Raw genomic sequence first — 14,473 nt, forward strand, 5'->3', positions numbered from 1 at the left:
GCCTGGGGCAGCCCTGCAGCTTTGGGCTGAGAGAGGCAGGGCAGGGACCAGGTGGCGGCACAGAACCCGTGGGGCTAAACACTGGTCACTCTCCAGAAACAGTCCCTGACACTGTCTTTGCTCTGATGCACTGTGATGACTGGCCACTCCACTCTCTCCAGGCCTCGGAGCCTCTGCCCTGGCTGTCCCCACCCCTGGAAGTCCCCATCCCTGCCCTCATGGCTGTCCCAGTCCCTTCCCTGGGCAGCCTCAGGAGGAGCCCAGGCACCCGGCAGGATCCTTAGCTATTCGGGTGAAAGTCATCCCCCCACCCCAGCTTTGCCCCTCAGAATCAGGGATAGGCCTGACCCGGCCACGTGTGTTCCTTCACAGGGAGTCAGGCTGAGGTGAGCCATTTGAATGTGTGTAATGGGGGTGGCAGGAGTCAGCAGGAGTCTCCGAGTAAAGGAGGAGGAGGCACAGGGTGGCTGAGGGTCCTGCTGGGCCCTTATCAGAGCCTCAGGAGGCCCAAGGCTGAAAGGCAGGGGAGGCCAGTGGAGCACAGGGCTGCTCTAGCCATGGGAAGCCTGGAGGGCTCTTGAGCTGGGTCATGGGACAAGCAGAGCCCAGGGGTAGGAAGCCAGGGGTAGCCAAGTGGTCTCCTGTCATTTGTTTACTCAACAACCATGCCCAGCAGGGTGCCCCCACCCTAGTACCTCAGGATAGCTGTACAGAGCAGTGACCCAGAAAAGACCTGCGACCATGTGTCCCTGCAGATGACATCCACGGCGCCAGCGGCCGGCAGGTTTGCCGTCGGCACGAGCTCTATGTCAGCTTCCAGGACCTCGGCTGGCTGGTAATTTCTCACGCTTCTTCTTCCTTATATGAAAATCTCCATCTGTAGATCATACGAGGATCTGCAGGGAGGACATGGAATTATGGGTGACTTCCATTTTCATTTTTTTTTTTTTGAGACAGAGTCTCACTTTGTCACTCTTGGTAGAGTTCTGTGGGGTCATAGCTCAGAGTAACCTCAAACTCTTGGTTTAAGTGATTCTCTTGCCTCTGCTTCCTGAGTAGCTGGGACTACAGGACCTGCCACAACACCTGGCTATTTTTTAGAGACAGCTCAGGCTGCTCTCGAACCTTTGAGCTCAGGCAATCCACCTGCCTCGGCCTCCCAGAGTGCTAGGATTACAGGCGTGAGCCACTGTGCCTGGCCCCACCCTTTTTTTAAGCCAGCATCTTCTCAGTCACCCAGACTGGCGTGCAGTGACGTGATCATACTCCACTGCAGCTTCGAACTCCTGGGTTCAATCATCCCACTTCAGCCTCCCAAGTAGCTGGGACTAAAGATGCACGCCATCATGCCTGGCTAATTTTTATTGTTTACAGAGATGGGGGTCTTACTATGTTGCCCAGCCTGGTCTTGAATTTCTGATCTCAGCCTCCCAAAATTCTGGGGTCACAACATGAGTCACCACACCTAGCCCCTCCCTGCTCTTATCTAGAGTTCTTTTTTTTTTTTTTTTTAAAGACAAGGTGTTGGGCAACGCCTGTAGCTCAGTGAGTAGGGTGCTGGCCCCATATACCAAGGGTGGTGGGTTCAAACCCAGCCTCTGCCAAACTGCAACAAAAAATAGCCAGGCGTTGTGGTGGGCGCCTGTGGTCCCAGCTACTCGGGAGGCTGAGGCAAGAGAATTGCCTAAGCCCAGGAGCTAGAGGTTGCTGTGAGCTGTGACACCACGGCATTCTACTGAGGGCGACAAAATGAAACTCTGTCTCTAAAAAAAATTAGAAAAACAAGAAAAAAAGATAAGGTGTCACTCTTTTGCTTGCGCTGGAGTGCCGTCTATGACATTACAGCAACCTGAAACTCCCAGGCTCAGGGGATCCTCATTCCCCCCAATAGCTGGTCAGGCCCCACCATGCCCTTCTAATCTTTGTTTAATTTCATTTTCTGTAGAGATTGGCCCTTGCTATGTTGCTCAGGCTGGTCATGAATGCCTGGTCTGAGATGATGCTCCCGCCTTGGCCTCTCAAAGCTCTGGAATTATAGATGTGAGCCACTGAGCCTGGCTCCAATTTTCATTTTTTGTTTTCTATTGTGTTTTCTAAAGTGAAAATACGTTACTCATAGTGAAGAAAGGTTTTGTTGTTTTGTTTTTTGCTTTTGTAAAAACCATGAAAACAAAGACAGCTGAGCTGTCAGCGCTGCTACAGGGACCTGAGACGGGTTGGCAGGGCCACCCTGCGTTGCTGCTACTGCAGCCCTGGGGGCCTAGGAGGGAGGGCAGCCTGGGAGGATGCAGAGTCTGCGTGGATGTGAAGGGACAGAGCTTGTGCCCAGCCCTGTCTGCTGAGGGTCCCTGGGTGGACTCTGGCCCCTGGGGCGTGTTGCCCTGCCGGGGCTGAGGGTGGGTAGAAAGGCCCCCAGGGTCAGAGAGGGTGAGGGGCAGCCCTGGGTCCTCCTGTGACAAGTCCTCTGACAGGACTAAGGGGCTCACCTTCTCCCACACCCCCAGGACTGGGTCATCGCCCCTCAAGGCTACTCCGCCTACTACTGTGAGGGGGAGTGCTCCTTCCCGCTGGACTCCTGCATGAACGCCACCAACCACGCCATCCTGCAGTCCCTGGTCAGTACCTCACCGACCATGCCCAGGCCCCAGGTGGGGAGACCCTGAGGAGAGGGGATGGTCCAGGCCGGAGGACCATGAGGGCACCTGCTCTGGTCTCAGGGACCCTTCTCTGCGTGGAGTCAGTAATGTAGTTAAATGCACAGACCGGGTCCCTCGTGTGGCCACGCTTGTACGTGTAGACGCACCCCTGAACACAGGCACACCGTGCTCTTACACAGAGTGCTCAAGTACACATGCAAATCCCACACACTGCACCTGCTCATGGGGGTCACTTATGTCCCTGTGCGTGGACGCCCAGACTGACAAATCTGCTCCTCAGGGTCAGAGGCACAGCACACAAGAGGAAACAGGCATGCTAGCACGGGGACCTGTGTGATCTCGTCGCACACGTGTGCCTGTGTGCAGTGCGTGTCTTGTTATGGAACCCACAAGGGGGTTCTGGTCCAGGGCCTGTTCACTGCACAGAAAGCCAGTTACCAAGGCAACGGGATTGCCAAGGAAGACTGATCATTTATTACAGATGACGTCACCTGGGAGACAAAAGGAAGGTCTCCAATCTGTCTCCCCAACTAACCGAGGGTGAGGTTTTTACAAGGGTTCAGGGAGGTGGCTACATGTAGTGGGCAGCTGTGTTGAAAGCCAGGAGTGCAGGAGGGCTGCGTCAGGAGTCACAGGTTGGTGATGGACGGAGTGTCCGCACTGTCACCCTCTCAGAGTCTGCTGTTTCCGGGAGACAACGCAGAAGGTAAAGGGAAGCAGCGAGATCACATGTGCTGGTTGTTGAGCCCGCCCAACCTGGGAGTCCAAAGCGTCTAAGAAAGCTCCAGGGGGACACGTACAGGGCTGTCCTTTGGTGTTTGTTCGTGGGGCCAGTTACAGGGTGACCACGACACACACGCTCGGCATGAGGGACGCAAGGAGCCTTTCCCACCCCTGCCGTGCTGCAGGCCGGGAGTCTGGGCTCTGGCATCGACCCTGTGGCATTTTCTTAGTTCCTTTCTCAGTCATTTGAGTCCTCTCCAGACTGTGTGGCTTTTGATGCCTCAGTGTCGGGGGTGACTTTAAAGGGTGAGGAGTTTCTGGCAGGTGTTGCCGAGTGTCGATTCTGCGGTCGAGTGTCGATTCTGGGGTCGACTCCCTTCCAGAACTTTTTACCTAGAATCCTAGTTGCTAGAATCCTTCAGCCTCAGGTTTTCTTTCTTTTTTTTTTTTTGTAGAGACAGAGTCTCACTTTATAGCCCTTGGTAGAGTGCTGTGGCCTCACACAGCTCACAGCAACCTCCACTCCTGGGCTTAAGCGATTCTCTTGCCTCAGCCTCCCGAATAGCTGGGACTACAGGCGCCCGCCACAACGCCCGGCTATTTTTTGGTTGCAGTTTGGCCCGGGCTGGGTTTGAACCCGCCACTCTCGGTATATAGGGCCGGCGCCTTACCGACTGAGCCACAGGCACCGCTCAGCCTCAGGTTTTTCTAGTAAGATGTTGTTCAAAGGTGATGCCTCTGGTGAGAATAAAGCAATTGACAAAAGTGGCTGTGAGGATGTGATGACACTTCCTCTGTCAGGGGCACATGGCACTTGCTGGACACCTGGACAATCAGGGGGTGATAGGACCAGTGGGGTGGCCCAGCCCAGCCTGCCCTTTGCTCTGTTGCTCTCAGGCCCAGGTGAGGGAGGTTCTTGGAGAGGTGATCATGCCTCCCAGAACCCTGTCCCCTCTGCCCCACACTCTTGCCACTGCCTCAGCCCAGCTCCTCAACAAAAATGGGTGCTCCCCTACCTGCCAGGCAGCAAAGACTATGGGCATGTCCTGTGGGGTAGGCTGTGGGCGAACAGCTCAGCAAACCACCAACCACTGCAGCCACATGTCCTGTGACCAAGAGAAGATGGGCCCTCTGTGGTGGTGAGTGCCAGGGTGGGCCTCTCTGCACATGGAGGAGCCGTGTTAGAGGAAGAGTTTTTCAGGCAGAAGAAGCAAGTGTGAGGCTGTGAGGCAGAAGCGAGCTTGTTGGGGGAGGGGGTCAGGGCCAGCAGGAGGCAGGACTGGTACAGCAAGCTAAGGGGGATGGAGGGTGGTGATACTGGGGATGGGCAGGTTCACTCTCCCTGGGCCTGGGACATCCCTGGAAAGGAGGGTGGGTCTTATTCCAAGTCCCCTGGGAAGCTGACTTGGAATAAGACCTGGGGGGGGGGGGGCAGCAGGGCCTGGCTGCTGTGAGAGGGTGGGTCATAGAGGCAGGGGACCAGCGAGGGCTGCTGTGGTCACCTGATGGGGTAATGGCATCTCAGACCAGGTGGGGCTGCTCCAGGGAGCAGGGAGAGGGATCAAGGGGCCTCCAGAGCACTGCTGGGTGAGGGGATCCAGGACAAGGATGGAGGGTTTGGCAGGGGGGCAGAGCTGCTGTCGGGGTGCAGGACACCAGCAGTTTTGCTTAAGGCTGTTGACCCCAAGCGGAGATGTCAGTGGGCAGTTAGAGGCACCAGTGGGGTTCAGAGCAGGGATCCAAGCTGATGCTGGGAGGTTAGAGATGTGTGTGTAGGGTCTTTAGGAGCTGAGGACTCACAGAGTCCTCTGGGGGGGGAAGGAGAAACCTGGGGAGGGTGGTCAAGGCCTGGGAGAAAGAGGAGCCCCAGGTATCCCAGGAGGGGGATCAAGGGGAGGAGCCCGGGCTGGTGACCTGAGGGCCCAGAGAAGAAAGCGGGTCCCTCTGGGCTCTCCCAGGGCCATAGTGCCTGCAGCAGCCATGGATCTGGTAGACACAAACCTGATGACATTGCTATTGGCCGAGAGGCTGTGGGTTCTTCTGCTGTCCTCAGAAGGAAATCTGAGCCTGGGCCCTCATTAGCTACCTATAGACCTGCCCAACACCCCTGCCACATGTCCTTCCCTGGGCACAGGTGGCCCCGTGTTCCTGCTCCCTGAGCACGGAGGGCCTGCTCTTACCCTTGCGCAGCTCCCAGATGTGCTAGATATGGTGCAGGGCAGGGAGCAGGCCGAGCTGGGGGGACCTGGAGGCTGTGGGGCTCATGTCCCTGCCTGTGCCCCTCCCCGCCCAGGTGCACATGATGAAGCCGGATGCAGTCCCCAAGGCGTGCTGTGCGCCCACCAAGCTGAGCGCCACCTCGGTGCTCTACTATGACAGCAGCAACAACGTCATCCTGCGGAAGCACCGCAACATGGTGGTCAAGGCCTGCGGCTGCCACTGAGCCCGCCCACCCAGCCCTGCTGGCCGCCCCTTCCTATCCCGGTCAGGTGCCGCTCCAGGGTCAGGACGCCCTCAGACCCCGCCAGAGCCCAGGCTGGGCTGGCAGGGAGCCTGTCATTTCCCCTGCCTACTTCCTGCCAGGTTTCTGGTCCTTTCAAGGTCCTTCCATCCCGGACCAGCTGTCTCCCCACCCAATCCTTTGGTGGCATAATGCGCCCAGCGGTCTTGGAGCTGGGCAGTGTGCTGTGCTGGCTGCACTGACTGGGGTCAACACGGACGTCCTATGTTAGGACCTGTGGTGGTTGCAGGCCCAGACTCTGGCCTCTGGATGGTCTGAGGTTGGCCGAGTTGGGCCTTGCACCTCTGACCACAGGGTTTGGATATGGGCAGAAGGGCTCTTCCCTTCCCAGGTGCCTGCAGCACAGGCATACTTCTGGGGCATAATTAGACATGCACACGTCCCAGGTACCATGTGTCACTGGATTCCTGTAACTTGGCTTATGGGCACAGTTAGCGTATTATACAAGAACAAGCTGGATGGGCTCCATGACCTCAGGTTGAAGCTTGTGGGTACATGTTATGACAGGTGTCTTTCCGGCCCTGTGCCTGCCCCTTCTCCTGCCTGGGGAAGAGGTGTGACCCACAAAGCGCCAATGAACCTAGGGAGCTTCAAGTTCCTTCATCTTCCCTCACAGCGCTGACTCACATCAGGGTCATCAGTGACATAAAGTTAAACTCACAGCAGAAACAAGGACAGTGGCTCCAGTGTGTGGTCCAGGCTGGCAGAGATGCTACCACAGCTTACCCCCTTAACCACAGCCAGTATCTATAATCTACTTGTGTACCTTCCCCACTGAACCTGGCCAGGGCCTCAGGACTTCAGCATGGAGCTACAGCCACCACCAGCTGTCAATTGGCATGAACTGAGTTTCCCCTTCCTGCCCACTGAGGAGCCATCCATGCCACCCAAAGCATGTGACTGGGCAGCCTTTACTTGTGTCTGGAGTTCAGAACAGGCTAGTCACCAAAGTCTGCATCATCAAGACACCCTGTCCTATGTCTTGGGCCTGTGAGTCAAAGAAAAAGTCCCTGTCCCCGGGAGTGACAGGGGGTCATTAGACTGAGCTGGGTGGGGAGGTTTGTCTCAGCCCCTGCTATTTCGGGAAACCGCTGTTCTCCCTGGAACAGCTGCTGGGACCTGGGGTGTTTATTTGATTTCTGACTTGCTAGACCTGTAATTTACCTGCCGGAACAGAGTCTGGCTGCCTGAACTGTGCCATTAAAAGCAGACCCTGGGCCTGCACCACACAGGCACGGCCTCGCAAGGAGCCTCCTGTGTGCCCAAGGATGCACCTCACTGGAGTTCACACATTGCACATGGAAGAGGGGCCTGAAGGAGGGCAGGGCTGGAGGCTGGACAGCGGCCCACCAGCCTGGACCAGTGCAGAGGAAGACACCCTTCCCTGTACACTAGGGTGGGCCTCAGCTATCTGGAAGGTGGTAAGCTCCCCATTAGCCTAGGATTTCAAGCACAGGTTGGCAGGGAGTGGAGAAGACACTGGCCTCAATGTCAGGAGACCAGTTTTCTGGAGAGCCATTGGCTTGGTGTCAGAACAAGTTCCCATTCTTAGTCACATCTCAGCTTCCCATCTGTGTCATGAGCACATAGGGCTTTCTTCATTCCAAAGGCCCTGCCAGCCAGAGAATCTATGCCACCCTGACCCTGTCTCCAGGCCTGAGAGCCCTGCTGGAGAGTTCACTTGCTGTTTCAGAACCCAATTTAACAGCTATCTCCTCCTCTCCTCCCACTGTCAGGGGCAGTCGAGGTTTGGACACTATTTGACAAATGTCAATCTTTAGTCTCTTCACTGCCCAGTATATAAGCTGGCCACTGTGAAATGAATGTTCTGAAGATGCAGCCTGCCTGCTTGCCTGCCGGGCACACAGAGCAGGCACGTGGGTGGCCTGATGCAACTTCCTTGTCATGGTGCCAAGTGGAGAGCATGGTCACAGCCTTCCCGATGGCTGGCCATCCAGGCAACACCAAATGACATCAAATTGAAAGGTCCTCTGAGAAGGGAGGTTATTATGGACACAAGCTGAGGAGGGTCAGTGCTGTCGCCGACCATCTTGCTGGTCTGGCTGCCTGGCCCAGGATACGTTCAAGGTTGCACATTACAAGTGTTAAGTAAGGGTGGCCCACTCAGCCCACTGGCAGCAAGAAGCCAGCACTGATGGAGAGGACACAAAGGAAGGGCCCATTCAGTGTTGTTTTCACAACTGCAACCCAGGGCTGGGCTTGATACCAGGTGAGCTCTAGAAAGTGGGTAACGTAAATCCCCACAATTCCACTGAAGAGGCTGTGAGCAGGAGCGGGCAAGTGTGAGGGTCAAGCAGAGCTGACATTACACACCCTTTACCTGCTCCTTCCTCTGGAGAAGGGGCTATCTGCCTCTGTGAGGCCTCGAGCGCCAGAGGGCCAGACGTGTCACAGGGCTCTTGGCACCATGCAGACACACGTGATAAACAGTACCTATGACCAGACTCATTTTAACAGACTTGCATACGTGGGCCTGCCCTGAATGCCCCCCTCCTCCTGGAATGTGCCCTGGAGGGGCTGCTGTATTTACCTCAAAGCTGTGCTTTCCTAAAATATCTAAACACAGTCAACTCTGGGGATGAGGTGTGGCCTGCACCCTCACCTGCTTGAGGAAGGAGTCTGGGCCCACAGGGACCAGGGCGCTGGAGTCTCCCTGAGGCAGTGGCAGGCGGAAGACTCCCCCAGCCCTGTGCTCTCTCCTCAAGCTGATGGGAAACTTTCTATCCCATGTTTCTCTTCTTACTAGAAAGCCTTGAGCAAGCATTAGTGCCCCATATTTTTAAATTTTCTCCTCACTTTAGAAAATAGAACATGCGCTGGTGAAAATTTTGATAAAAAATGGAATGCAAACAGCCACTCTCCATACCACAGAGCTCACCTGTGCTAATTCCTTCCTGTCTTTTTCCTTGGCGCGCACACATATTTTTTATATGTGGTATACGGATATTTCATAAAGTTAGGGTCACACTGTATGCACTGCTGGGTTATCTGATTTATTCAATTTATGACATATTTTGACTATTATTAAATGTTTTTTTGAAACATAATCTTTAGTTGTGTTCTGTCCCTTGAGTTCTGCCTCAATTGTCTCCCTCACATAGCAGGTCTCACAATGGCTTCCTCAGAGGGCAGCGTGGGGCTCCCGTGACTGGAGAAGCGAGCAGCAGGGTAGTCAGGTCACATGCTCATAGGCTGGCCACCAGCCAGGATCCCTCACCAGAACTTTGTCTTCCTCTATGCAGCATCTGGCACGAGAAGAGGGGAGGACCCTGCTGAAGGAAATTGAGTGGCTGAGACAGGACAGGCACCTCACCTCCAAGCCTCAGGTGATCCCAGTGTACAACGGTCACAGGTCGACCCAGCAGGATAACTTCTAGGAAGGCCACATGATGGCTCCCCTTCCACTGGCCTTTGGCTAGTCCCATGGACCCACCTTCTCAGCGCAACCAGGAAAACACAGCCACAAAGACCTCCTACCTTCCCCACAACTAGCCCTCTTTTCTAACTGGGTTGTTTGACTAGTCCTCCCTTTTAGGGCCTCGGGCCTGCTCCCCATTCCTGTATGTCACCCCTGGAGCCAGCCCTTCACACACTTCCTCTTCCCTCTTGGGCATCATAGTAGCCTTGAGGAGCTGGCCTCACTGCTGCCCATCCTAAAGGCCATGACCAGTAAGAGGGAGTGTTAAAGAGTCCCTGGTGGAGCACTGCAGGCAGTGGAGTCCAGCCCAGGGAGCAGGCCCAGCTGATGACTGGACAGAAGCCCCACATGAATACAGAACCCAGGTGAGCCCTTAGCAGCAGAGGTGTAGCTGGTGTGGGCTCCTTGGGGCCAGGGTAGCAAGCCTGTCTTCTCCCTGCCAGACACCACAGGTGGAGATAATCAGTCTAGCCTAGCAGATGCTCAAAGTCAGAACTCGTCCAGACAAAGCCACCAGGAGGAGACATGGGAACAGGGGGCAGCCCGGGGAGAGGTTTTTGGTGATTGAGTGGCACAGCCTTAGCACATAAGTTGCTGAGGGATGCCTGGCGGGCCCAATTTGTATAGGGCAAGAGGCCAGCCTAGCACAGGCTACAAACCGTGGCACCAGACTGCAATTTCCAGGCAGGACTGGAGGTAGGAGAAGCCAGGAGCCACTTCTGGCTTGTCATGTCTACCCAGCACCGAGCACAGAGCCTCGCGAAAGAAGGGCCCTGAAGACTCTGTAGTAATATGGTTCTGACAGGTTGGTTGAGCCTGGTAGCCAGAGAAAAGCGTGTGTATGTGTGTATGTGTGTGTGCGCGCGCAGAGAAAGAGGGAGAAGAAAGGAGAGAGGGAGAATGAGGAGAGAGAATGAGAAGAAAGAGGAAAGAAGACAAAGAATAAAAGAGCAAGGGAGATGGGGGGGAGAAAGGGAGAAGAAAGAAAGGAGATTAGAGGAGGGGGGGACTTTTACATGGTTTTGACTTCTGCTGCCCTGTAATGGACTAACAATTTGTATCCTCAATGATTTGGCCTCCAGGGCAAAGGTAACCTTGGGGAAGATGCTATGGCCTGTGCCAGCTGCAACCTCTGCAAACATCCGGCACCTATCCAGAGGTAGCAGTACAAGAAATAGGATTTTATTTTAGTAACAAAAACATCCCAGGTGCCAACTGGTGTGCCCAGAACGGACCTAGCAGCAAATGCCAGGAAAAGCCAATATCCATGCACAGCCTGCCCAAAGTGGGGAGGGTGGCCCCCATGCTGGCTCTGGGCCCACAGGTGCACCTGGACAAAGTCCAGCCTGTGCCCGCAGAGGAGCTGCTCCAAAGCGACCCCGAGGAAGGGGTCATACCACAAACGCTGCCCACTTCAAACAGCTGAGGCTGGGAGCTCCCTCCTGGACCCACAGGGGCGAGAGCAAAGAGAGGGGAGCACAGGAAGCGCCTTCTCACACATACTCCCCACAGTCAGCGATGATCACCTTCTGCTTTGGCTTCCCGTCCTTGCTGCCCTGGGCCTTTATGGGTGGAATAGAAGCCAGGGGAGTGAGGGGGCAGAATAAAGAGTGGCTTAGGGACCCCACTCCTACCCTGGAACCTGGGCAGAAGCAGCCCTGGCCCATGTCTCTCACAGCACAGAGCTCCCTCTCCAGCCCTCCCACAGGCTGTGCACCATGAACCCAGGTGAGGAAGAGGCCAGTTCCCCACCACATACCTCAATCTGCCGCAAGACATCCAGGCCCTCAGTGATCTCGCCAAACACCACGTGCTTGCCATCCAGCCAATCTGTCTTGTCACACATTGGGAAGAACTGGGAGCCAGTGATGTTTGGGCCAGAGTTGGCCATGGACAATTGGCCTGGGGGAGAGAACGATCATATCAGCTCCCTGGTAAGCAGACCTTAAAGGACAGTCTGTGTAGGATGTCGACACCCCTTCAGGCAGGGAGATTCAGACTCTGGGATGCACAGATCATACAAATTTGGCCACTTTGTATTTTCAATTAATAGTGAAATGGGGTGAATGAGGTTGTTTCAATAATTTCACACTGGTTTGTCTTTGCATTCATTCCCTCAGCAAGTACTTACTGTCTGCTTTGTAACAAGGCCCCTGTTGAAGCTCATAATCTAGTATAGAAGAGTCACTCAAAAAAGATGTGGATTCTCAGGAATGCAAGGTTGGTTTGACTTCCAAAAACCAATCAATGTAATATACTATAGGCAATAAAGAAAAGCCCTCTCACATAATCATCTCAAACACAGAAAAAACATTAGACAAAAACCTAACATTTTTTCATGATAAAAACACTCAATAAACGAGAAATAGAAGGAAGACCTCCTCTGATAAGAGTCATTTTGCAGTGGCTGTAATCCTAGCACTACGGGAGGCTGAAGCAGGTAGATTGCTTGAGCCTAAGAGTTTGAAGTTGCTGTGAGCTATGCTGACGCCATGCTACCCAGGGTGACAGAGTAAAACTCTGTTGCAAATAAATAAATAAATAAAGTACAGAAATAAATTCTTAAATTTATGGTCAAAAAATTTTCATCAAGGAGAAAAGACAAACAGAAAAAAAATATCCCTTCAATCAACAGTGCCAAGACAACTGGGTATTTACATATAAAAGAATGGACCACTTTCACCACACTATACACAAAAATTAACTCCAAAGGGAACAAAGACTTAAGAGCTAAACCTCAAAATTCTTTGTTTTTTTCTTTTTTTGAGACAGAGTCTCACTATGTCGCCCTTGGCAGAGTGTTCAAACTCTTGGGCTTAAGATTCTCTTGCCTCAGCCTCCCACATAGCTGGAACAACAGGCGCCCTCCACAATGCCTGGTTAATTTTTTGTTGTAGTTATAACTGCTGTTTAGTTGGCCTGGGCTAGGTTCGAACCTGCCAGCCTGGGTGTATGTGGCTGGCACCATAACCACTATGCTACAGGTGCCGAGCCTATTAAAAGAATTCTTAACAACAAAAAGATAATTCAATTAAAAATGGGCAAAGGGGCTCAGCGGCTAGGGCTCTAGCCACACACACTGGAGCTGGTGGGCTTGAACTCAGCCTGGGCCTGCCAAACAACAATGATAACTGCTACAAGAAAAAATAGCCGGGCATTGTAGCAGGCGCCTGTAGTCCCAGCTACTTGGAAGGCTGAGGCAAGAGAATCATTTCAGCCCAAGAATTAGAAGTTGCTATGAGCTGTGATGCCACGTCCCGCTACCCAGGGTAACAGCTTGAGACTCTGTCCTAAAAAAAAAAAAAAAAATGGGCAAAAGATCTGAATAGATATTTTTCCCAAAGAGGATATACAAACGACCAATAAACAGAGAAGTTGGAAATTCCATACACTGCTGCTAAAAATACAAAATGGTACTGCCCCAACAGTTTCTCAAAATGTTAAAAACAGAGTACTTGAGTGTTCATAGCAACATTATTCATAGTAGCCAAAAAGCAGAAAGAACTCATCGACTTATGAACAGATAAACAGCCATAGTATATCCATTCAGCAGACATAATTTGGCCACAGAAAGGAATGAAGCACTGGTACATGTGCCATCACGGATGAATCTTGAAAATATCATGCTACCTGAAAGAAGCCATTCACAAAAGCCTATATATTGCACGACTCCATTTATGTTAAATTCGTAGAACAGGCAAATCCAGAGACAGAAAGGAGAACAGCGCCTGCCCAGGGACAGAGGACAACAGGACTGGGAGCCACTGCTAAAGGATATGGGGTTTCTTTGTGGTGACTGAACAACTCTGTGAGTACATTAAAACTAACGGGGTGGAGCCTGTGGCTCAGTGAGCAGGGCGCCGGCCCCATATGCCGAGGGTGGCGGGTTCAAATCCAGCCCCGGCCAAATTGCAACAACAACAACAAAAAAAATAGCCAGGCGTTGTGGCGGGCGCCTGTAGTCCCAGCTGCTCAGGAGGCTGAGGCAGGAGAATCGTGTAAGCCCAAGAGTTAGAGGTTGCTGTGAGCCGTGTGACGCCACAGCACTCTACCCGAGGGCGGTACAGTGAGACTCTGTCTCTACAAAAAACAAAACAACAACAAAAAAAACCTGATTAACATGTGTATTTTCAATGGGTGAACTGGACAATGTATAAATTACATTGCCATAAAGCTATTTAAAAAAAGAGATAATCATGCTACAAAATAACAAAGCCCAGTGACACAGACATTTGTGCACAGAATGGGAGCAGTCACCTAGGTGTGTGCGAGAGAAAGACACCAGCTCACACACACAGACGGCAGGATCACGGAAGGCTTTCTGGAGGGCGTGATATCCGAGTTCGGTATAAGAGACCTGGGTCTGGTAGTGGCTACGGCGGGGGGGGGGGGGAATAGCCTGAGGAGCTGCAACCTGTTTGTGGCAATGAGAAGCCCCATACTTCATGGCTGGGCCTCTAGACAGGATGTTTCCTTGTAATGGGGCATCTCACAGTACCTGATCCATAACAAACCAGCCTGTCAATGTCTCTTTTAAATATTCAAAAATTTTTTTCCTTTTTTTTTTTTTTTGAGACAGAGGCTCGAGTTGTTGCCCTGGGTAGAGTGCCGCAGCTTCATAGCTCACAGCAACCTCCAGCTCTTGGGCTTAGGTGATCCTCTTGCCTCAGTTTTTTTTCTTTTTAGAGACAGAGTCTCACTTTGTCACCCTCAGTAGAGTGCCATGGCGTCACAGCTCACAGCAACCTCCAGCTCTTGAGCTTAGGTGATTCTCTTGCTTCAGCCTCCCGAATAACTGGGACCACAGGTGCCTGCCACAACACCTGGCTATTTGTTTGTTGCAGTTTGGCCAGGACTGGTTTTGAACCCACCACCCTCGATATATGGGGTTGGTGCCCTGCTCACTGAGCCACAGGCGCCACCCATTGCCTCAGTTTTTCTATTTTTAGTAGAGACAGGGTCTCGCTCTTGCTCAGGCTAGTCTTGAACCTGTGAGCTCAGACAATCCACCTCCCTCAGACTCCCAGAGTGCTAGAATTACAGGCGTAAGCCACCACACCTGGCCTTATTCAAATATTGATAGCATACTTGCTATGTGCCAGATACTGTTCCAGAATATAATCATGAACAAGA

General features: G+C 53.0%; 2 protein-coding genes across 16 annotated transcripts in view; one reads left to right on the plus strand and one right to left on the minus strand.

The window, feature by feature from the left end:
- The window catches only part of LOC128574778 (bone morphogenetic protein 8B), a 38,730-nt gene extending 29,968 nt beyond the window's left edge, over positions 1–8,762 (plus strand). The window contains exons 5-7 of the mRNA XM_053575643.1: positions 756–835; positions 2,505–2,615; positions 5,674–8,762. Of these exons, the coding sequence (XP_053431618.1) occupies positions 756–835; positions 2,505–2,615; positions 5,674–5,823 (341 nt within the window). The 3' untranslated portion in view covers positions 5,824–8,762. The remainder of the gene's footprint in view (positions 1–755; positions 836–2,504; positions 2,616–5,673) is intronic.
- PABPC4 (poly(A) binding protein cytoplasmic 4) overlaps positions 870–14,473 on the minus strand; it is a 45,739-nt gene continuing 32,135 nt past the window's right edge. For 9 of the 15 annotated variants that reach the window (XR_008376851.1, XM_053575633.1, XM_053575631.1 and 6 more), the window contains 2 exons: positions 11,100–11,242; positions 8,897–9,194 (listed from right to left, as the gene is read on the minus strand). Coding sequence is in view for 12 of the 15 variants with exons in the window: in XM_053575633.1 (XP_053431608.1) it covers positions 9,108–9,194; positions 11,100–11,242 (230 nt within the window). In the remaining 3 variants the exon portion in view is untranslated. Of the gene's footprint in view, positions 897–8,896; positions 9,195–10,334; positions 10,903–11,099; positions 11,243–14,473 lie in introns of those variants that run through there. The other 6 variants (XR_008376850.1, XM_053575625.1, XR_008376849.1 and 3 more) reach the window with 4 other exon arrangements.

This window comes from Nycticebus coucang, chromosome 22 (assembly GCF_027406575.1).
Source record: "Nycticebus coucang isolate mNycCou1 chromosome 22, mNycCou1.pri, whole genome shotgun sequence".
Classification (NCBI taxonomy): Eukaryota; Metazoa; Chordata; class Mammalia; order Primates; family Lorisidae; genus Nycticebus; species Nycticebus coucang.